Source organism: Somniosus microcephalus, chromosome 2 (genome assembly GCF_052327205.1).
Source record: "Somniosus microcephalus isolate GS21.2 chromosome 2, FLI_Smic_1.0, whole genome shotgun sequence".
In the NCBI taxonomy this organism is placed as follows: Eukaryota; Metazoa; Chordata; class Chondrichthyes; order Squaliformes; family Somniosidae; genus Somniosus; species Somniosus microcephalus.
In genome coordinates this window covers 255,469,991-255,494,192 of record NC_140988.1, presented here as the reverse complement: position 1 = coordinate 255,494,192, position 24,202 = coordinate 255,469,991, and the positions used below count along the sequence as shown (strand labels likewise).

The window sequence follows — 24,202 nt, the reverse complement described above, 5'->3', positions numbered from 1 at the left end:
ACCCCCTGCCAATTAGTTTAGACCCACCCCCACGACAATTCTATGTAATTCTATGATACACAACAGGAAGTGAAACAACTCCACCTATTTTCAGGCACAAGTTTCCCCTATACCCACTTATTTTGGCCCAGCAAGTTCCCCTCCAAATCACATACCGTCCTGACTTAGAAGTATATCGCCGATCCTTAATCGTCGCTGGGTCAAAATCCTGGAACTCCCTACCTAACAGCACTGTGGGAGTACCTTCACTACATGGACTGCAGCGATTCAAGAAGGCGGCTCACCACCACCTTCTCAAGGGCAATTAGGGATGGGCAATAAATGCTGGCCTTTCCAGCGATGCCCACATCCCATAAATGATTTTTTTTTAAAGCAAACACACACCAAATGGACCTAATTGTAGAAATTAGGTAATGCAGTCACCACTAAGGGGCAGGCAGAGGAAGTTCCAACCTGAAGCACAGGGGAGCTTCATTAAAATATGATAATGACATGGGAACATTGTTACATTATCTCCTGTGTCCTCTATTGGTCTTTATACTGCAACTATGAGGCATCCAAAAGAAACCCATATACCTGTAATATGGTTTTGATGAAGGTTGCTAGGCTCTGAGGATTACACAGAAGTATCACTAAAGGACCAGAATAAAGACTGATACAGCAGCTTTTTAATCCATTCCTGGCCTACTTTATTTCATTGTTTTTCTCATGGCACTTAGGTTCTCATAAACCTTTGTGCAAATAGTTTAACTTTTTTGTCTCCAACATCATTACTGGCATCAATGGGAATCCCCCTACCTGAAGCATTTGGAGGAGGAGGAGGGCCACTAAAAGGACAGCAGGCAGGTCAAGTCACATGAGAGGTTTCTATGCTCACCTACCACAAATCCAGATACAAATTTGGCCAGTTTTCTGCAGACTGAGGTAACCAGACTTTGAATTTGGCAGATTTTGCATGAAAAGGCTCCAACTTTGAAAGTAGGTTAGACAGCAGGTCTGACATCACAGGTATGTATGAGTGCCTGATGGGCCATTATGCTGGATGATTCTTTAGAAGCAATCTTGTGACAGTACTGCGTTAAAGGAAGCATGCCAACAAAGGAAGCACGGTCAACAAAGTCTGATTTGCCACACCTATCCAAAATGCCAATTGTATTTACAATCGTTGCACCTAACTGCCAATGGTTTTGGCGAAGTGCTTTCACAAGACCTGGGAAAGCAGGAAACCAGATACAGAGCTTTGCCACCTGCTGCAAATGTCACCTGCTTCCAACATGCACCATAGGACTGGCACAACCAGCGACAGCACTGGTCAGATGCAGCCTCAAGCCTGCACATGGATGTGTCCTTTGCCTTCATGTTTGTCCATCACTTCTTAATCTTCTGCACCTTCAGCAAGAGCTGCTAATCAGTTGAGATGTCTTTTGAAACTTTCTAATGGCTTTCAGAACTTTTACCTCCTTATTGTCACACTTCTCTTTAATTGACCTGCCCCATTTAAATTTCACTTACAGGTAATTTTCTACTTCCTACCACTATTGTGCACTCTATACCAAACTTATACATGGATTTGTGAATAATAAAGTACTTGACTGATCGGGATTAGCAGAGTGCTATTAGCACTTTACCATTCTAGCAGGATTAGCATCAGTTCTAAACCATTTAGACCTGATTTACACCAGTTCAAACTACTACTCTTTGTAATGACAAACAAATGACATCAGACAAAATCGGCCCCAAAATCCTCAATGGCACAATTTTGCAAAGTGCAAAATAAAAATCCAACAAGATATTTCAATTTGCCTCAGTTCAATATAATCTCTGAAATTCAGAGGAATTCATATTTCTGGTTTGGCACCCTACTACCAAAGATCTGAATCACGTTCTATGCATTATCACAATTCAAATCCATTTCAAAGACAATGATAAACTATCATTGAATGATGGGACATGTAAGTCCAAGTTGACACTTTCTCACTGAAGTTGCTTTTTAATTAACGAGGTTATAAATTCACAACAAATCCAGATTTATAGCTATAGTGTTGCTGCAAGTGATCCATGAATAGTAAAAACACATCAGCTCCATTTGCACTGCCAAACATAAAACCACTTACTCCAGACTCAAAAAAAAATTGTAACAAGATGAGTTACTCCTATTTACACTAACTTTTTGGCAGGTCATACCGCCTTACAGATAACACAAACATAGAAGCTATCAGCTTACCAGCATTTCATCAACAATGCTCCATAATAAACGAGCTTTCAAGAAATGCAAAAGATGGTGAGATAACAATATCACGTTCATGCTCCCAGAATATTTTCACAGATACATTATTACTGTAAAAGGCCATGGTTAATGGGAATATCTCTATTCCTTAACCAAGAGCGCAAACTAGTCATCTGTTCTCAGGTGCTATTGTCAGGTTGTAACCAGCCACTGGGAGATTGGCAAGAGCAGCTCAGGACGACTTTGCTTGAGGCTAGCCCCAGTATCCCAACCAAGATGGCGAACCTCCATGTAATGAATTTTAGGATATATACATACCCTATTGTGTAATACACTCGCACACCAACCAACTGCACTGCCAGTCTGTATAGTGGGGTTTTGGTGGTCTCCATCTGCAAGCCCTAGCCAAAAGGACTGCAAGAAACATTGTCCCAAGTCTCTGTTTTTCATTAAGCAATTACACACTGCACTAGAATGGACCAGGGTCACTCCCTTGCCAACTTTCTCTCTTTCATGTGGGGAAACACCTGTTCTGTATCTCCGCCTGACTCCACAGTGGAAATTAGAACCTGACCATGGAAGGAACCTGCAGGCACAAACATGCTGCCTATTGCTTTGTGGCAAAACTCTTTGGAGCTGGTAATACCACAGAGGTATTTTTCATTCTAGTTTCATACGAGCATTGTTATGTTAATCGGTTTTACACCATCAACTTCACATTAGTGCCATAAACATCAATATTAGTACCAATACTGGTACTGTAACAGTGATTTGTGTCATTCTAGATTTCTAAAAGTCCTGGTTATATTTTTAATTGCCAAATCACATTCTCAAAGCAGCAAACAATGACTGCCAAGTAACCTCCAAAATGTTGTGAAAATAATTTCATTTAAACACATAGGGGATGAAATTGGGTATTGCCCGTTTGGGGCGCTAGCACTTGAAAAGTTGAGAAAATTAGCACCAGGTGCTAATGTTCCTGAACTTTAAAAAAATTCTGTTTTGCACTCCAGAAAGGAAGTGGAGCGCTAAATCAAGCACTTCACTTCCTTCTTGGAGCACAATCGGCATCAGGCGAGGCAGAGTTACGTGGATAGCACGTTTTTAGATGTGGTCACCCCGCAGCTTAAGAAAGTGCAGTCAGAGAGGGAATGAGTGACCACCAGTCAGAAGAAGGGGGGAAGGCAGGTAGTCAGGAAAGCCCCAGAGTGCATCTCACTCAACAACCATTTTTCTGTGTTGGAAAACAGTGTAAGTGACGGTTCCTCTGGGGAGTGCAGCCAGAGCCAAGTTCACGGCACTGTGGGTGGCTCAGCGGCACAAGGGGGGATGAGTAAGAGTGGAAGGGCAATAGTGGTAGGAGGCTCAATAGTGAGGGATGCAGACAGGCGTTTCTGCGGCCGCAGACGTGACTCCAGGATGGTATGTTGCCTCCCTGGTGCCAGGGTCAAGGATGTCACTGAATGGCTGCAGGGCATTCTGAAGGGGGAGGGTGAACAGCCAGAGGTCGTGGTTCGCGTTGGTACCAACGACATAGGTAGAAAGAGGGATGAGGTCCTGCAACAAGAATTTAGGGAGCTAGGTAGCAGATTAAAAAGCAGGAATTCAAAGGTTATAATCTCTGGATTACTCCCGGTGCCACGTGCTAGTGAGTTTAGGAATAGGAGGATAGAGCAGATGAATGCGTGGCTAAAGAGTTGGTGCAGGAGGGAGGGCTTTAGTTTCCTGGATCACTGGGTCTGTTTCTGGGGAAGGTGGGACCTGTACAAGTCGGACGGGTTGCACCTGAACCGGAAAGGGACCAACATCCTTGCGCGGAGGTTTGCTAGTGCTGTTGGGGGGGTTTAAACTAACTTGGCAGGGGGATGGGATACGGAGTGGAGCTATAGTAGGGGGTGATGCACAGCCAAATATGAGTAAAAAACAAATCAGTCTGGAAGGCAGAGCAAAAATGTAATGGCACAAGGGAGTATGGCAAGGCTGGATGGCATTTATTTTAATGCCGTGAGTCTTGCGAGTAAGGCAGATGAATTGAAGGTGTTGATGAACACATGGGAGTATGATATTGTTGCTATCACAGAGACATGGTTGAGGGAGGGGCAGGACTGGCAGCTCAATATTCCGGGGTATAGAATCTTCAGGCGAGACAAAGGGGGGTGTAAAAGAGGAGGGGGTGTCGCAATAGTGATCAAGGAGTCAATTACTGCAGTAAGGAGGGATGATATCTTAGCAGGTTCCTCTAATGAGGTCATATGGGTAGAACTTAAAAACAAAAAGGGGGCATGCACTTTGCTGGGAGTGTACTATAGGCCCCCAAACAGTCAGCGGGAGATAGAAGAACAGATATGAAGGCAAATCTCAGAGAAGTGTAGAAAAAATAGGGTAATAATAGTAGGGGATTTCAGCTTCCCCAATATTAACTGGGAGAGTCAGAGTGTGAAAGGCTTACCGGTTGTAGAATTCTTAAAGTGCATCCAGGAGAGCTTTTAGAGCCAGCATGTAGAAAATCCTACAAGAGAGGGGGCGGTACTGGACCTAATTCTAGGGAATGTAGCCGGGCAAACGGTAGAAGTGTCAGTAGGAGAGCATTTTGGTGACAGTGACCATAATTCGGTGAGATTTAAGGTAGTCATGGAAAAGGACAAAGATGGACCGGAAATAAAGGTTCTAAATTGGGGGAAGGCCGATTTTAATATGATAAGGCAGGATCTGGCCAAAGTGGACTGGGACCAGCTACTTGTAGGAAAATCCACATCAGAGCAGTGGGAGTCTTTCAGAAAGGAAATAGAGAGAGTACGACGCCAACATGTTCCCGTAAAGGTCAAGGGTGGGACCAACAAGTCCAGGGAACCCTGGATGTCAAGGGATATACAAGAATGGGTTAGGAAAAAAAGGAGGCTTTTGGCAGACACAAAAGACTAAAAACAGTGGAAGCCCTAGAGGAGTATAGAAAGTCCAGGGGGGTATTAAGAAAGAAATTAGGAGAGCGAAGAGGGGGCATGAAAAAACACTGGCGGACAAAATAAAGAAAAATCCCAAGGTGCTTTATAAGTATACTAGCTGGGGGAGCCCGGCTTTGCCAGGGCTGTTTTGGGCCGGGCGGTTTAAATCGAGTGCGAGGCTTTGGGGCCTCTGTGTCTCTCTGTGAATCTGCTGCCGGGCAACATTTTAAATCAAGTCCCAGGCTTTTGGGCCCTGTCTGTGTCCCTCTCTCAATCTGCTGCCGGGCAACATTTCTACCTTTTAATACCTTGAAAGATGAAAGTGAAAGTACTTATAAAACGTTTTTGGTAAATCATATGTTATTTCTAAAAGAGATACTAACTTTTTCAAAGCTGGATGATCAAAGTAGTTTGAGCTGGAAGCTGAAGTAATGGCAGTGAAACAATGGCTGCCAGATCCCTGAGATGAAAACGATTAGTCCCGCCCACACACACACACACCGATTGGCCAACCATCAGGGGGCGGTACTGTAGGATTGGTCAATCGTGACGGCACAGGATTGGTCGAACCTTGACGTCAGTCAATCAATGCTAAGTAGCAGATAATGAGTTTAATTTTGAAGGTTTTTTGCATAAGGCGCGAACAATTTTCGTCCGACCGAAAAGTAAATATGCTTACGAGCGTCCCGGAAGCGTAAGCTTTCTTTGGAGGTAACGCGCGCGTAGGTACGCTGTATAACTTTCGAGCGCATAGCCGGACAGACGCACACCCGAGGACAGACAGACAGAAGGACAGACAGATAGACAGACAGAACGATCCGTTTATATATATAGATATAGATTAAGGGCAAGAGGATAACCAGGGAAAGAGTAGGGCTCATTAGGGACCAAAGTGGCAATCTGTGTGTAGAGCCAGAAGATGTAGGCGAGGTTTTAAATGAATATTTTGCATCTGTGTTCACTATGGAGAAGGACGATGTAGGCATAGAAATCAGGCAGGGGGATTGTGATATACTTGAACAAATTAGCATTGAGAGGGAGGAGGTACCAGCGGTTTTAGCGGGCTTAAAAGTGGATAAATCCCCAGGCCCTGATGAGATGTATCCCAGGCCGCTGTGTGAGGCAAGGGAGGAGATTGCAGGGGCTCTGACACAAATTTTCAGAACCTCTCTGGCCACAGGGGAGGTGCCAGAGGACTGGAGGACAGCTAACATAGCACCATTATTCAAGAAGGGTAGTAGGGATAAACCAGGGAATTACAGGCCAGTGAGCCTTACATCAGTGGTAGGGAAATTATTGGAAAAAATTCTGAGGGACAGAATTAGTCTCCACTTGGAGAGGCAAGGATTAATCAAGGATAGTCAGCATGGCTTTGTCAGGGGGAGATCATGTCTAACCAATTTGGCTGAATTTTTCGAGGAACTGACTAGGTGTGTGGATGAGGGTCGTGCAGCGGATGTAGTCTACATGGACTTCAGTAAGGCTTTTGACAAAGTCCCGCATGGGAGACTGGTCAAAAAGGTAAGAGCCCATGGGATCCAGGGCAATTTGGCACATTGGATCCAAAATTGGCTTAGTGGCAGGAGGCAGAGGGTGATGGTCGAAGGTTGTTTTTGTGACTGGAAGCCTGTGTCCAGTGGTGTACCGCAGGGATCGGTGCTGGGTCCCTTGCTGTTTGTAGTGTACATTAATGATTTAGATATGAATGTAGGAGGTATGATCAGTAAGTTCACAGATGACAAGAAAATTAGTGGAGTGGTAAATAGCGAGGAGGGAAGCCTCAGGCTACAGGACGATATAGATGGGTTGGTCAGATGGGCAGAACAGTGGCAAATGGAATTTAGCCCTGAAAAGTGCGGGGTGATGCATTTGGGGAGGACGAACAAGGCAAGGGAATAGACAATGAATGGTAGGACCCTAGGAAGGAGAGAGGATTATAGGGACCTTGGTGTGCATGTACATAGATCCCTGAAGGCAGCAGGACAGCTAGATAAAGTGGTTAAAAAGGCATATGGGATACTTGCCTTCATTAGCCGAGGCATAGAATATAAGAGCTGGGAGGTTATGATGAAGCTGTACAAAACGCTAGTTGGGCCACAGCTGGAATACTGTGTGCAGTTCTGGTCGCCACACTATAGGAAGGATGTGATTGCATTAGAGAGGGTGCAGAGGAGATGCACCAGGATGTTACCTGGGCTGGAGCATTTCAGCTATGAAGAGAAACTGGACAGAAACATAGAAACATAGAAAATAGGAGCAGGAGTAGGCCATTCGGCCCATCGAGCCTGCTCCGCCATTCAATGAGATCATGGCTGATCATCCAAATTCAGTACCCTGTCCCTGCCTTCTCCCCATATCCCTTTAGCCTTAAGAAATATATCTAACACCTTCTTGAATATATTTAATGAATTGGCCTTAACTGCCTTCTGTGGTAGAGAATTCCACATGTTCACCACTCTTTGGGTGAAGATATTCCTCCTCATCTCTGTCCTAAATGGCCGACCCCTTATTCTTAGACTGTGACCCCTGGCTCTGGACTCACCGGCCATCGGGAACATCCTTCCTACATCAAGTCTCTTTAGTCCGGTTAGAATTTTATAAGTTTCAATGAGATCCCCTCTCATTCTTCTGAACTCCAGTGAGTATAAGCCGAATTGACCCAATCTCTCCTCACACGTCATTCCTGCCATCCCAGGTATCAGTCTGGTGAATCATCACTGCACTCCCTCCATGGCAAGAACATCCTTCCTCAGATAAGGCGACCAAAACTGTACACAATACTCAAGGTGTGGTCTCACCAAGGCCCTGTACAACTGTAGCAAGACATCCTTGTTCCTGTATTCAAACCCTCTCGCTACGAAGGCCAACATGCCATTTGCCTTCTTAACCGCCTGCTGCACCTGCATGCTTACCTTCAGCGACTGGTGCACAACATCCAGGTCTCGTTGCACTTCCCCTTCTCCCAACCTATTGCCGTACAGATAATAACCTGCTTTCCTGTTTTTGCCACCAAAGTGGATAACCTCATATTTATCCACATTTTACTGCATCTGCCATGCATCTGCCCAATCACCCAACCTGTCCAAATCATACTGGAGTTTCTCAGCATCCTCCTCACAGCACACACGTCCACCCAGCTTTGTGTCATCTGCAAACTTGGAGATATTACATCTAGTTCCCTCGTCTAGATCATTTATATTGTGAATAGCTGGGGTCCTAGGACCGATCCCTGCGGTACCCCACTAGTCACTGCCTGCCACTCGGAAAAAGAGCCATTTATTCCAACTCTTTGCTTACTGTGTGCCATCCAGTTCTCTAGCCAAGTCAGTACCTTGCCCCCAATCCCATGTGCCTTAACTTTACACGCTAATCTCTTATGCGGGACCTTATCGAAAGCCTTCTGAAAGTCCAAATATACCACATCCACTGGTTCTCCCTTATCTATTTTACCAGTTACATCCTCAAAAAATTCCAGTAGATTAGTCAAGCACGATTTACCTTTTGTAAATCCATGCTGACTTTGTCTGATCCTGTCACTGTTTTCCAAGTGCTCTGCTATTACATCTTTTATAATGGACTCTAGCATTTTCCCCACTACTGATGTCAGGCTTACCGGTCTATAATTCCCTGTTTTCTCTCTACCACCTTTTTTGAATAATGGGGTAACATTAGCTACCCTCCAATCCATGGGGACTGTTCCAGAGTCTATAAAATTTTGGAAGATGATCAGCAATGCATCTACTATTTCTAGGGCCACTTCTTTAAGTACCCTAGGCTGTAGATTATCAGGCCCTGGGGATTTACCCGCCTTCAATCCCATCAATTTCCCTAACACCATTTCCCTACAAATACTGATTTCTTTCAGTTCCTCCCACTCATTAGATCCTCTGTTCCCCGACATCTCTGGGAGGTTATTTGTGTCCTCCTTTGTGAAGACAGAACCAAAGTATGTATTTAATTGGTCTTCCATTTCTTTGTTCCCCATTATAAATTCCCCTGATTCTGACTGCAAGGGACCTACGCTTGACTTCACCAATCTTTTTCTCTTCACATATCTATAGAAGCTTTTACATTCAGTATTTATGTTCCCTGTAAGCTTACTCTCATACTCTATTTTCCCCCTCTTAATTAATCCCTTTGTCCTCCTTTGTTGAATCCTAAACTGCTCCCAATCCTCAGATTTGCTGCTTTTTCTGGCCAATTTATATGTCCTCTCCTTGGATCTTATGCTATCCCTAACTTCCCTTGTTAGCCATGGTTGATTCACCTTTTTTGTTTTATTTTTATGCCAAACAGGGATGAACAAATTCTGTAGTTCATCCATGTGATCTTTGAATGTTTGCCACTGCCTATCCACCGTCAACCCTTTGAGTAACATTCCCCAATCAATCCTACCCAACTCATGCCTCATACCATCGTAGTCTCGGAGTCAAATACTTCACTCTCCATCTTAATGAAGAATTCGATCATATTATGATCGCTCCGCCTCAAGGGGCCTCGCACAACAAGATTGCTACTTATTCCTTTCTCATTACATAATACCCAGCCTAAGATGGCCTGATCTCGAGTTAGTTCCTTGACATATTGGGCCAGGAAACCATCCCGTGTACACTCCAGGAATTCTTCCTCCACAGTATTGGTACTAATTTGGTTAGCCCACTCTATATGTAGATTAAAGTCACCTATGATAACTGCTGTGCCCTTATTGCACGCGTCTCTAATTTCCCGTTTAATGCCATCTGTTCTGGGGTCTGTATACAACTCCCACTAACGTTTTCTGTCCCTTGGTATTTCTCAGCTCTACCCATACAGATTCTACCTCATCACAGCTAATATCCTTCCTTACAATTGTGTTAATCTCCTCTTTAACCAGCAATGCTACCCCACCTCCTTTTCCTTTTTGCCTGTCTTTCCTGAATATTGAATACCCCTGGATGTTGAGTTCCCAGCCCTGGTCACCCTGGAGCCATGTTTCCGTAATCCCAATCATATCATATCCATTTACATCTATTTGTGCAGCTAATTCATCCACCTTATTACGAATGCTCCTCGCATTAAGACACAAAGCCTTCAGGCTTGTTTTTTTAACACTCTTAGACCTTTTAGAATTATTATTTACTGTGACCATGTTTGATTTAAACCCTTGATTACTCTGACTGCCACTTTTGCTTTTCTCCTTTCTGTCTTTTGCTTCTATCCTTGTATCCTTTCCTCTGTCTCCCTGCACAGGTTCCCAACCTCCTGCCATTTTAGTTTAAACCCTCCCCCACAGCACTAGCAAACACTCCCCCCTAGGACCTCGGTCCTAGTCCTGCCCAGGTGCAAATCGTCCATTTTGTACTGGTCCCACCTCCCCCAGAACCAGTTCCAGTCCCAGGAATTTGAATCCCTCCCCCTTGCACCATTCCTCTAGCCACGTATTCATCTGAAATATCCTTCTATTTCTACACTGACTAGCATGTGGCACTGGTAGCAATCCTGAGATTACTACCTTTGAGGTCCTATTTTTTAATTTACCTCCTAACTCCCTATATTCAGCTTTTAGGACCTCATCCCGTTTATTACCTATATCGTTGGTACCTATACGCACCACAACAACTGGCTGTTCACCCTCCCCTTCCAAAATGCTCTGTAGCCGCTCCGAGGCATCCTTGATCCTTGCGCTAGGGAGGCAACATACCATCCTGGAGTCTCGTTTGCGGCCGCAGAAACGCCTATCTATTCCCCTTACAATAAAATCCCCTATCACTACAGCTCTCCCACTCTTTTTCCTCCCGTCCTGTGCAGCAGAACCACCCACGGTGCCAGGAAGTTGGCTGCTGCTGCCTTCCTCTGATAAGCCATCTTCCTCATCAATATCCAAAGCGGTATATCTGTTTGAGAGGGGGATGGCCACAAGGGGATCCCTGCACTACCTGCCTGCGCCTACTACTCTGCCTGGTGGTCACCCATTCTCTTCCTGCCTGTGCATCCTTTACCTGCGGTGTGACCAACTCCCTAAACGTGCTATCCACGACGTCCTCAGCATCGCGAATGCGCCAGTATACATCCATTCGCAGCTCCAGCGCCGCAATGCTGGGATTGTTTTCCTTAAAGCAGAGAAGGCTGAGGGGGGACCTGATTGAGGTGTACAAAATTATGAGCGGCATAGATAGGGTAGATAGAACAGAACTTTTCCCCTTAGTAGAGGGGTCAATAACCAGGGGGCATGGTTTCAAGGTAAGGGGCAGGAGGTTTAGAGGGGATTTGAGGAAAAACTTTTTCATCCAGAGGGTGGTTGGAATCTGGAACTCACTGCCTGAAAGGATGGTAGAGGCAGGAACCCTCACAACATTCAAGAAGCATTTTAGATGAGCACTTGAAATGCCATAGCATACAAGGCTACGGACCAAGTGCTGGAAAATGGGATTAGAATAGATAGGGCATGATGGCCGGCGCAGACATAATGGGCCGAAGTGCCTCTTTCTGTGCTGTATAACTCTATGGGGTTGATTTTAACTGAGCCGTGAGGTGGTCTTTGAGGCGTGCGGGGGGTTAAAATCGCTAAAACTGGCGGGCCTGGTTCCCGACCCCGAGCCATTTTAACCCAGGCGTGTCTGATGGTCCCGAATCAGTCACACCTCCAACAGGCAGGACTGGTCTCTAAGGCCCTTAATCAACAATAATTGGCCTTTATAATGCCATTTTAACAGGCCCTTGCATTTTAAACCCTTTTCCCATGTAAAACACGCCTGGTAGGGGTCACGCCTGTGAAACCTGGCGTGAGCACTATTGGCTTGCTGACTATCAGCTGCAGGTCAACCATTAAAGAGTTTTGATCAGTCATCATTTGCAGGTGGTAGGACTTTGTTGTTTCAGGCCTGGGGCAACTTTTACCAGACTTAACCACACCTGTGGAAGGTTGGAGCCTCACACACATCTCCAGTGTGAACTCCTGGGAAACCCCTCTCGCCACCCTCACTCAGCGCTTCCTCAGCAGAGGCATATGCCAGAAGCATGGGAGCCATTTTTCTCCTTTCCTTCTTGGCATTAGAGGAGCTCGAGCACCAGGTGCGGCAACAGCAGAACCAGGAACAACAGCAGCACCAGCAACAGCAGCAGCAGCAGGAGCAACAGGCTGCTGCTAACCCACCTGAGGCAGCACAGGCCAGAAGGGGCCAGCGCATGGAAGCCCGTCGGCGCAGGAGATACCCCCCAAACAGGGTCTACAGACACAGGGTCAGCTACCTCAACATGACTGAGCAGCAGTGCCAAAGGCGGCTCCGACTTTCGCAAGAGGTAGTGACTGACATCTGCGCAATGATACAGCAAGACCTGCTGCCCAGAGGACCAGGTGGGCACTCCTTACCAGTGGCCATCAAAGTCACCACCGCACTCAACTTTTTTGCCTCAGGCTCATTCCAGGGATCATCAGCAGACATCAGCGGCATCTCCCAGTCGGCCGCACACACTTGCATCATGCAAGTAACCGATGCCCTCTTTGCCCTCGCGCACAATCACATCCATTTCACCAGGGATCGCGCAAATGTGATGGCGCGAGCGGTTGGATTAGCTCATCTGGCAGACTCTCCAAGAGTGCAGGGCGTCATTGATTGCACACGTGGCCCTTAGGGCACCCCATCGCAATCCAGGTGTTTTTGTCAACTGCAAGGGCTTCCACTCCCTTAACGTTCAGCTGGTGTGTGACCACAAGAAGGAGATTTTGCATGTTTGTGCCAAGTACCCTGGAAGTTGCCATGATTCCTTCATACTGCGCCAGTCTAGTGTGCCTCCGTTATTCTGGCCACCAGACCAACTTCACGGATGGCTACTTGGAGACAAGGGCTATCCCCTGAGGACTTGGCTAATGACACCATTGAGGAGGCCAGCCAACAAAGCTGAGGAGCGCTACAACTCCAGCCACATTTCCACCAGATCCATAATTGAGCAAACCATCGGCTTGCTGAAGATGCGCTTCAGATGCCTGGATAGATCAGGTGGAGCCCTACAGTCCTCAGCAGCCAGGGTCTCCAGAATCGTCGTGGTTTGCTGTGCACTCCACAACATGGCACAGCGTTGTGGCTTGCAGATTCCTGAGGACCAAGTGGCCCCTCACATACCCTCCTCAGATGATGATGATGATGATGAGGAGGAGGAGGAGGGCAAAAACGAGCAACCTGCAGAGGCCCATCAACCAGCGGCAGCATTACACGAGAACATTGCTGCCCGGGATGCAAGGAACGCACTTATCCTGTCCTGGCTCGCTCTCTCCTGTTGTGAGCTCTCTTCTCCTGCAATGAGGGAGACAAGTGGAGGTTGAGTGAGAATGAAGGAGTGAGTGTAGAGATTGCCTAGCATAGATACTTAGAAGGAGACAAAGATGGAGTGAGGTTGCAAGACCAAGGGCCCTCCCTGTGCATTGTCAGTTGTGTTCAAAGCATCAGAGTGAGAGGGAGTGTGAGGGCTGCATGGTGGCATAGTTCTGTGAATGTGAGCATAGAGAGAGAGGGAATGGCTAAGGGTGCATGGATGTGAGTGTCAAGTGGGATGTGGCGGAAGAGATTGCTAAAGCTGAGTGCTGGTGAGGAAAGGCAATGGGGATCAGATTGAGGGTGATGGAAACTTCATACTCACTTTTCTAGTGCGATGAAGGTCATGGAATCTTTTCCTGCGCTGCATCCAGGTGCGCCGTGTGAGCCCCAAGGATTTGACTTCCCCAGCCACCTGTAGCCACAGCCTTGGTCTGACTGGGAGGCCTCTTCCTCCCTGAAGAAGGGAACAGGACCTCCCCATGGGCCCTAGCCCCATCCAACAATGCCTGCAGTGATGCCTCATCAAATTTAGGCGCAGCTCTAGCCCTCCCGCTGGCCATTGTTCCTGCAGGCTCCTGTGCCATCATAAGGGGAAAGCTTGGAAGCCTGCAGAGGAAGCAAGGCTTGCTGAGGACCTTAAATGCAGCAACAATGATGACATCATCGGAGGGGACTTGCAGACATGAAAAACCCATTTGCAAAGGCTTCCCACATGTTGGAAATCAATTGGCCAATTGAGTTCAAATTGCATCAATCTCACACATCCATTTAGATTCGTGTGGGAATCACAAAATTCGGGGAACCTGACAATTGCCCGCACCTGAGTTAAAATCGACCCCTATGACTCTATGAGAGCTCAGTAGCGCTGCACACTGGGCCGTGCAGCACAGCCGCGTTCAAAGCCTCCTTCCCTCCCTTAAAGGGAAAGGCCATCGCTGCAGACTCTGCAATAGAAAAATTACCTACCTGGACCACCAAGACAGCTGTGATCCCACGCGATCCCGACACTCAAGCAGAGTGCTGGGCTGATCGATTGCGGGCAGGTACCCGCGAAAAAAATGTCAACAGGAAAGGTAAGTTTTTTTTTACTTACTTCAGCCACTTCACCTTTAATCATCGCCCCCGATGTGGCCGCCCGCCCAATGCACGCCTCCTGCAGCTGTCAGTGTTATCGACCGGTGCTGCTGCAGGGGGCGAAAGTCAATTTCGGGTCCGGGGCAATGCGCATGGTGATTACATCATGGTTTCCGGGCAAAGGAGATCGGGGTGCAACTCCGTAGCGCCACCGCAAAACTCCCGACGAATATGGTAGGAGTCGATGTCGGCGGGGGGCGTTAACGGGAGGCGCAAAGGCACCCAATTTCTTGGCCATACTATTCATGCGAAGCAATGGTCACCACGTGGTATATCGTGAGAATCAGCTGTAGGTCAGTGGGAGTTGCTTAGAAGAAAGCAGCCATTTAACCATAGAGAGATGGAAAAATAGTGGGCAAGTCACTATTAATTTTCTTTAACCATGTAAGCTGCACTTTTTCTGTCGACATGTGTGAGTTAAATTACATCAATATCTCACTAATTACAGACTCAGGTGATAAAAAGGGACGATCAAAGCTGCAAGTATACTATTTACATTTTTCCTCAATGTTGATATACCCAAAACAAAATGCTAATAAAATTTGGAACTATGGCTTTTTTACATATTTTGGTCTTTTAACTTGTGTGCAAATACAAGCCACTGCAGTTTATAAAAAATATATTTAAAACATTTCTGTTTTCATTCTGTCCCAGAGCAATCCACAATCACATTCCTTGAAGCCCTTATCTCAGTACAAGTAGGGAACTGATCATGCAAAAAATGCAAACAGCACATACCTTTAACAAAGAGAAAGCATCTCTACTTTTAAAGACAGCTTTTTCCTTACTCTGCTATTTTATGTTAAACATAAATAGTGTCAGATGGGAACTCATTTCTAGGTCTAGTGCTTTTGGCTATGGTTGCAAATGTTTTCTCTTCCATGACATTTTCTAGTGTGTATGAAAAAAGACATACATCTGACTTGTTGACCTTATTAGATAACAAACTGCAAATGTGTTAGCACATACCAGTATGTTCTGCTCATACTGCCTTGTGGCTAAAAACAGATTTTCCTGCTGGTGACATCTGGGAATGGGGCCCAGTAACAGTCAATAACTCCAAGCATGGTTACCAACAGTGGTACTGCAACTTTCAACCTGCCAAGAACAGTACAAAGAGACTAGCTTCCCCTCCCTCCCAAGACTGAAGGTAAAGGGTCTGGTAACACTAGCATTGACCTGCTACTCAATTTTCTCCTTTAGTTATTCTTTCTATAATTGAAAGGACAAAACCAGTCAGATTTTGGTCTTATCCTAATAAAGGCTGTTGGTACAAGCTTCCTGGTAATTTCTTATTTGCAAGTAAGGAAAGGCAGTATTTCCTGTTTTGTGTGCATTTACCAAATATGGCCCAAAAATGGAAATCAACCTCATGTTGCTGACTGGATTAAAAATCAATATAGGAGTACTGTGAAGTATTAACCAAGACTGGGTACTCAAACTTGAGCATACCTGACACACAACTGGCTTAGCCATCCACTGCCAGATTGGGCTGGATCACATCAAGTTCTGTTGGGCATCACTCTTCTCTCCCAAATTCACCCACTACTCTAGGATCATTCTGAAGGCTCTTTTTCTCCACTGTCAACCACATCTTAGACCATCTCCCCTGCCTAGCTACTAACAAGAAGTGCGAGGACCTCATGGATTTCTTCATCAACATGATAAGAGACAATCCTTCAGCTGCCTCTCCTGCTCCCCCACTTCCCCTTGCCAAAAATGGCAAAATTGCACTTGTCCTTACCCTACCCTAGAGTGCTGAAGCCGCCTGATCAGCTAATTCAGCAGAGACTGGAAATCAACCTGTTATCTTCCTGGCCTATATAGCTCAGCTACTCACTGGCTAAACTGACGAGGCCATGAAGGAAGCTGCTGATGTAATCTAAGAAATAATTACAGATACAGGTATTACAAATCATTGAATGAAAAACAGAGCACCATAAAGGGATGGAACCAGGGGTTCTGCCCACGGTCATGCATAATGCTGCCTTCCTAATCACAGACACAGAATAGTTGGGGGAAGACATTTCCCACCCCATCCCCACACCCCCAAGAGTGATGGGGGGTGGTGGGGGGAGGAGGTTTTTTATCTTGGGCCACTCTCATACATCCTTTGAAGGCTATCTTGGACCTGAATCAGTGGAAGCCTGGGGGCAAGATGCCAGCCCTCCCCCTCAGCTGCAGTTGATGCAGGGCTCAGGGAGACTGGAGAAAAAAGGTGAACAAAAAGCATTACTTGTAAACGGAAGGATTTTCACCCTCACATAAAAGCCTCATTTAACAACCAAACTTTGGAAGAAAATTAAAAGCCTGTTTTTAATCCACTATCAAAAACTGAACAGTGTAATGATCAGTAACATGTCATTCTAGAATGGTACACTAGGTGGAGCTGTGTTTAGTAGAGGGCTACCCACAAGGCAGTAGTCAAGATGGATGCCTGTACACTAGTCCACATGGCTGAATAAATGAATAGCTCAAGCTAGCTGTTCATAATGAAAACATCTATTTATTTATGAACATAATAACATGGTACCAGAAGTGGTAATATCTGCTGAATATTGTGAAACGCGACATGGAGAATTTGAAGCCACCGGAGGGTTTGAAACTCATGGGGAATGTCGACTGCAATTGGCAGACTTTCAAACAATAATTCAAACTCTATATTGCTGCCATCGGGTTCGGTACAATGCCAGACGCAAGGAAAATAGCATTACTGCTCACGGTTGCAGGCCCACAGGCGATAGAGGTATTTAATACATTTGTATTTGATCAAGAGGAGGACAGAGAAAAAATGGACGATGTGCTAAAGAAGTTTGATACACATTGTTCTCCCAAAAAGAACGAGACCTATGAGAGGTACGTGTTCCGTTCACGGACACAGCAGCAAAATGAGACTTTTGATAGCTTTGTGACCGATCTGAAACTGAAAGCACAGACATGTAATTTCTCTGAACTGAAATCATCCATGATTCGTGACCAGATTGTGTTTGGTATTCATGATAAAAAAGGTCAGGGAACGTTTGTTGAGAGAAACTGAACTAACATTGGAGAAAGCTGTGAAAATATGCCATGCCAGTGAGCTAGCTCAACAGCACGCAAAGATTTTGAGTGAAATTAATAATAATGCGACTGTAGTAAGTGACAGTGCTGCTGTCGGTGCTGTGTCCTACAAAGGGAAGAAACATGGGCAGAACAGAAATGCAAAGCAATTGGAGGATGGAATTTTTAATTGTAAACGCTGTGGTTACCAGCACCAGTCAAGACAATGCCCTGCGTTTGGGAAAATGTGCACAAAATGTAATGCAAAGAATCACTTTGCCAAACAATGTTTTTCAAAAGTAAAAACAAAGAAAGGGCAACAAGTCAATGTGATTGAGGACACTGATTTAAGTGAGACATTTTTTGTAGGAATGGTGTCATGTGACAATATAGAAAAGGATACAGAAAATGTGCAGCCCTCAGGAATGGACAATGCTGAACATAAAGTTAATGCAGTAAAAGAGGACAAATGGATGATGTCACTGCAGGTAAATGGAGCATTAGTTACATTGAAACTAGACACGGGGCAAAAGCAAACTTAATCAGTATGGGTGACATTAAAAATATGAAAGAAAAGCCCAAAATACAGAAAAAGTCAGTACTACTGAAGAACTATAATGGACAGAAAATAGATAGCTTAGGTGTATGCAGACTTAAAGTGACAGTCAAAGACAAAGTGCATCATCTCATGTTTTCTGTTGTGGCTGAAGGACTTGATTCACTACTAGGTGACAAAGCTTGTGAGGACTTAGAACTGGTCAAGAGAGTCTACCGTATAAACTGTGTCATAAGCAGACCAGATGACTCGGTGGATTCTGTAGTGAGTAATTTCCAGGATTTGTTCAAAGGATTTGGAGTTCTACCATTCACTTACAAAATCCAGCTAAAGGAGGATGCTCAGCCAGTGGTACATGCTCCACGGAGAGTTCCAGCACCCCTGCGTGACCGGCTCAAGAAAGAACTGGACAGAATGACCACACTAGGAGTCATCAGGAAAGTCGAAGAGCCAACAGACTGGGTTAACTCCATGGTATGTGTAAAGAAAAAGAACAATGATCTAAGAGTATGCATGGATCCAAAGGACTTAAATGCAAACATAAAACGTGAACACTACCAGATTCCCAAGCGAGAAGAAATCACCAGTGAAATGTCAGGTGCCAGATACTTCACAAAGCTCGATGCCTCACAAGGATTTCGGCAACTAAAACTGGATGAAGAGAGCACCAAATACTGTACCTTCAACACACCATTTGGCAGGTATTGTTTCCTCAGAATGCCTTTCGGGATAATATCTGCATCTGAAATCTTTCATAGAGCGATGGAACACATAATTGAAGGTCTGGAAGGAGTTCGGGTCTATGTTGATGATATCATCATCTGGGGCTCCACACTGAAAGAACACAATGAGAGACTGACTAAAGTGCTACAGAGCATACGCCGGAATGGACTGAAGCTCAACAAAGCCAAGTGTCAGTTTGGCATCCAGGAAGTCACTTTCCTAGGAGATAATCTATCTGGTAAAGGAATAGAGCCAGATATGGAAAAAGTAAACGCCATACTCAAAATGCCCCGACCCACTGACAAAAAAGGAGTGCTACGCATCATGGGGATGATAAACTTCATTGGAAAGTTCATTCCTAACTTGTCAGCCAAGACAGCCTGTCTGCAAGACCAGCTACATAAAACAAATGAGTTCGCATGGACAGAAAGACATGAACAAGAGTGGATGAACCTCAAAACAGTGCTGACAACCACACCTGTACTCACCTTCTTTGACCCAACAAAGAGAATCAAAGTGTCAACGGATGCATCAAAAGATGGCCTAGGCACGGTCTTGCTACAAGCAGAGGGTGAAGATTGGAAGCCTGTTGCCTATGCCTCCAGGTCTATGACTGACTCTGAGTGTCGATACGCCCAGATTGAAAAGGAATGTCTAGGCTTGGTAGTTGGACTAGAAAAGTTCCATGGATCCATATATGGACTTCCCACCTTCACAGTTGAGACAGACCACTGCCCACTGGTTGCCATCATAAAAAAAAATCTGAATGAGGTGTCTCCAAGGATTCAACAACTCATGATGAAGCTGCAGAGATATGACTTTGAACTGATCTACACACCAGGCAAACACATAGTGTTAGCAGATGCACTATCCCGAGCACCCACAATGAGTCATGTGAGCTCTACTGAGGAAGACGTGGATGTTCAAGTGAGTATGGTCACTGCTGCGCTGCCCGTGTCAGACACAAATCAAAGCAAATAGCAGAAGAAACAGTAAAAGATACAGTGTTACAAACAGTAATAGAGAACATTCATCATGGTTGGCCAAAAGGTTCCTGTCCAAAGTACTATCACATCAGGTCAAAGTTAAGTGTCGCAAGTGGACTATTACTAAAACAGAACAGAGTAGTCATTCCACAGGCTCTACGTCAAGACATGCTCAAAAGGATTCATGAGGGACACCTCGAAATTGAAAATGCAAAAAGGAGAGCAAAAGACACTGTTTATTGGCCTGGCATAAATAAGGACATTGAGAACATGATAGGCGAATGTGAGACATGTCAGAAACACCAAAACAAACAAGCAAAGAAACCAATGATAGTAGCTGACTTACCAACAGCACCTTGGCAAAAGGTTGGTATGGACCTTTTTCATTTGAATGGTAAAGACTATCTAATAGTGATTGACTACTATTCTAACTATCCTGAGATGGCGCTGCTCTCAAGCACATCAGCAAGCAGTGTCATAATGCATGTTAAATCCATCTTCGCCAGACATGGAATTCCCAGGATTGCCGTTAGCGACAATGGTCCGTGCTTCAACTGTAAGGAGTGGCAACAGTTTGCAGCACATTATGACTTTCAACACATCACATCCAGTCCTCTGTATGCTCAGTCGAATGGTAAGGCAGAGAAAGGTGTTCAAGTTCTCAAACAGCTACTGAAGAAAGCAACAGAAAGCAAGTCTGATCCTTATCTCGTCCTGCTGAGCTACCGAGCCTCCCCTTTAGACTGTGGTTCTTCACCTGCTGAACTCCTAATGGGTCGCAAGTTGCGCACCACGCTACCCTGCTGTGCAAAAGAAAAGCAGAGTAAGGAACTAAGACAGAGACTTCAACTGTTAAAGCTGAAACAGAAATCATACTATGACAAGTCATCCAAAACTCTGAAACCATTGACAAGGGATGATGTTGTCAGGATTGAGGATCCAAATGCATGGAACAGGAAAGCTACAGTTCTTGAGGAAGTAGGGCCAAGGTCATACACTGTTAGAACTGAGGAAGGACAGATTCTCAGGAGAACCACCGTTCCCTCCTGAAAACACAAGAAACTATCCAAGAGCAAATCGATGACAATGCCGTAACTGAATCTTGTGACTCACCACCAGAACAATCTAACACAAACACACATACAGGCTCTCATGAAAACACATCAGACTTACCTGTGCTGAGAAGATCCACACGTGAAGTAAAAAAGCCTGATAGGCTTAATCTTTGAGTACAAAGAAAACTATAATAAAAGAATGAAAAGCTTATAGAGTTTATAAAGTAAAGCTTTGAAAATGTGTTGACTGTTGTGAAGATGTTTATGTCGTTATGATTGATTGATATTGATTTTGTTTAACCTCAAAGGGGGATGTAATGATCAGTAGCATGTCATTCTAGAATGGTACACTAGGTGGAGCTGTATGTTTAATAGAGGGCTACCCACAAGGCAGTAGTCAAGATGGATGCCTGTACACTAGTCCACATGGCTGAATAAATGACTAGCTCAAGCTAGCTGTTCATAATGAAAACGTCTATTTACTTATGAACATAACAAACAGTATTCCAATCTATGTTTGACACATATTCAGACCATGACTGTAACTATCCTGTCAACTATTCGAGTAAAAAAACTCTTTTACATATAATTTTAGTTTGAGAAGCAGCAATGACTTTGCTAAATATGGTACTTATACATTTCATACATTTTACTGCATTTAAGTCACAACTGATATAAAAAGAAAAATATTCAGAAATACATCACATGCTTAAAAATTTTATTTTATTTCTTATTCTCCGTTTCTGGCACAGAATTGCTCAAGTTTCTTCCAAACAGACAAGTATCCCATTTGCCTTACACGTGGAAAGTAAAGTCCAGAAATTACGTTGTGCAAATGCTTTAGGCTTTTGTATTTTAATATTGCACAATGTCAATTCTCGGTTTAAATTTGTATCGGATTGATAATGCAATCAGACTTTTAAGAGCAGCTGAAATGTTAGCGAGCTTTCTTTCACAAGCAGTTGTCTAACTACATTGATTAGTCCTCTGTTTATAACATCACCTCAACAAAGACAATGCAGGATATTAGTGCTGGACATACATTAGGCATGTTGTAAATTTTCTCCCTCCTTTCCCTGACATAGCTATTTGTTCTGACTGGCATCAATTGTTCTTCATATTTTATTGACTCTGAAATCCTATTGCATGCAAACCTGACTGATATTAAACTGCATAGATCTTCAATGTATATAGACTATATTTGAACCATCACAAACAAATTGGAAAAGGAATCATTGGAAGTTTGAAATGAGGGTGGCTCAGTAGTAGAGTGTTAGAAGCTGGTATTCAGAGCAAACGCAGTTCCCGTCTCCATTCATCTCCCAATCTGACCCGTGCAGATTAGGTTCGGTACCGTGCAGAGCCTGCGCCTCTCCCAGCAGGAGGCAGAAAAATCAGAGAGGGGAGTGGCAGCTCCTACTACCTCCTGGGAGTGGAGCGCATGGGGCATTGGCAACAGCCCATTCCCCACCCCCACAGAAGAATCTAGGCCAATGGACCAAAGAGGGGAACAACTTACATGAAGGAAACTTAAGATAGAAAAAGCACTTAAAAATTTTGAAGTGCACATTCTGATGTGAACATAAGTATATTACTAGTCACAGTGCATAAGACTTTTACTTTGTGATTAGAAATCGAACGCAAATATCCAGAACATCCATCTTACCTAGTAATTAAAACAGCATTATCATGATGAGCAATCCCATTTTCTGGAATGGTGTTTCCATCATTTTGGTGAGAAAGAATGGATTTCTGCCATTTACAGAAGCTGTCCAAGGACTTGTCTGCATGATGATTTATCTCCAAGTTTGGCTACAATGCAACAAGTATACCAGAGAAATCCAAACACATTACTGAAGAACCAGTTTTTCTTCAAAGAATAAAAATGAAGATGATAATTAGTAAGGGCAGTTTTCTTTTTAATGTTTTTTTGAAAAACTACCCTTTATTTCATTTAACAATTTTCTATTTTGACATTTCCTGATGTCTGACTTCAGCCCAACAAATCATTAAACACATCAAGGGAGAAGAACTGAAGGAAAAAGTACTTCTCACATAAACACATTCTTGTTGAATGCATTTACAATGTCGCTACATGTAGGACCAGAGTATTTCTTCCCCCAGTATTTTTCCAGTAACAGAACTTTGCTTCAATTTGTGTAAAACAATCAATAAACATAACTATTAAAGAGAATAGCCATTTTGGATTCCTCGTCTTACCTGATCTTCAGTAAGAACAATCAGACGAGTGACTATTATGTTCACAACATTTCCTAGACTGGAATCACGGTAAAGTTTGGCAACCTGACCTCCAGAAAATAAGAAAAGACACAAAGTCAGACAAAAGTAAAATTCCTCTTTCTGTTTTCACTTTTATTCTGACAACTTTATGATGACAGTAATATCATAATTAAATACAGCTTCACAGGGGTAGTATTATGAAATCATGCTCCCAGTGCAGAGCCTCAATTGCTAGAAGAACATATCAGGAATTCAAACATATGATTTAATGGACAGAAAGTCAGGGGAGTGCTTGTCTCAATTCCTGATTTGTGCTCTCAGCTGAGAGAACTTCACACCAAGAACATGATGTTATAAAATTATTCCTCATATCTTAGAACTAGTATCTAAAGTACTTCTGTTTAAAGTAACCATCACCTTAAATTTGCATTTTGTCACACATCTGTTTCTTTTATACTTCTATATTTATAGATGAGCACAGGTAATTGTAAATCGATATTTATTGCAATAGTCATCGTGTCAGCTTCCACATTCTTCAACTGACTCTAATTCATTGGTGATTGCTAAATATGCTAAATAACCAAAAAGATCTAAATACATTTTTTCATAGCAATATTCTTATTTGTTCTCCATTTACTGCAGTGTGATACACAATAATAAATGGACTGGAATGTTAGACATGATTGGTTGTTAGAAACATTGGGAAGAATATTAATGCCCACTGCCCGGCGGAATCTAGGTGTGGGCAATTAAAATGGAACTTACCCAACGGCTTCCTGGCCCGATCTGGCCGACAGCAATTCTAAATTGCAGACAGCAAGGAAACCTGCCCAAAGCCAGCAGGGTCTTTCTTTAGTCTGATGAAAGGTCATTGACTTGAAATGTTAACTCTGTTTCTCTCTCCACAGATGCTGCCTGACCTGCTGAGTATTTCCAGCATTGTCTGTTTTTATTTCAGATTTCCTGCATCCACAGTATTTTGTTTTTGTATTAGGGTCTTTCTTTAAA

At 44.2% G+C, this 24,202-nt stretch overlaps 1 protein-coding gene across 2 annotated transcripts in view; it reads right to left on the bottom strand.

Annotated features, from left to right (window-relative positions):
• Positions 1-24,202, bottom strand: part of adamts6 (ADAM metallopeptidase with thrombospondin type 1 motif, 6) — a 388,783-nt gene that overhangs the window by 286,854 nt on the left and 77,727 nt on the right. The window contains exons 6-7 of one of the 2 annotated variants that reach the window (XM_085971193.1): positions 23,174-23,257; positions 22,620-22,765 (exon numbers count right to left, since the gene is read on the bottom strand). In XM_085971193.1, the coding sequence (XP_085827319.1) occupies positions 22,620-22,765; positions 23,174-23,257 (230 nt within the window). Of the gene's footprint in view, positions 1-22,619; positions 22,766-23,173; positions 23,263-24,202 lie in introns of both variants that reach the window. The other variant, XM_085971201.1, reaches the window with a different exon arrangement.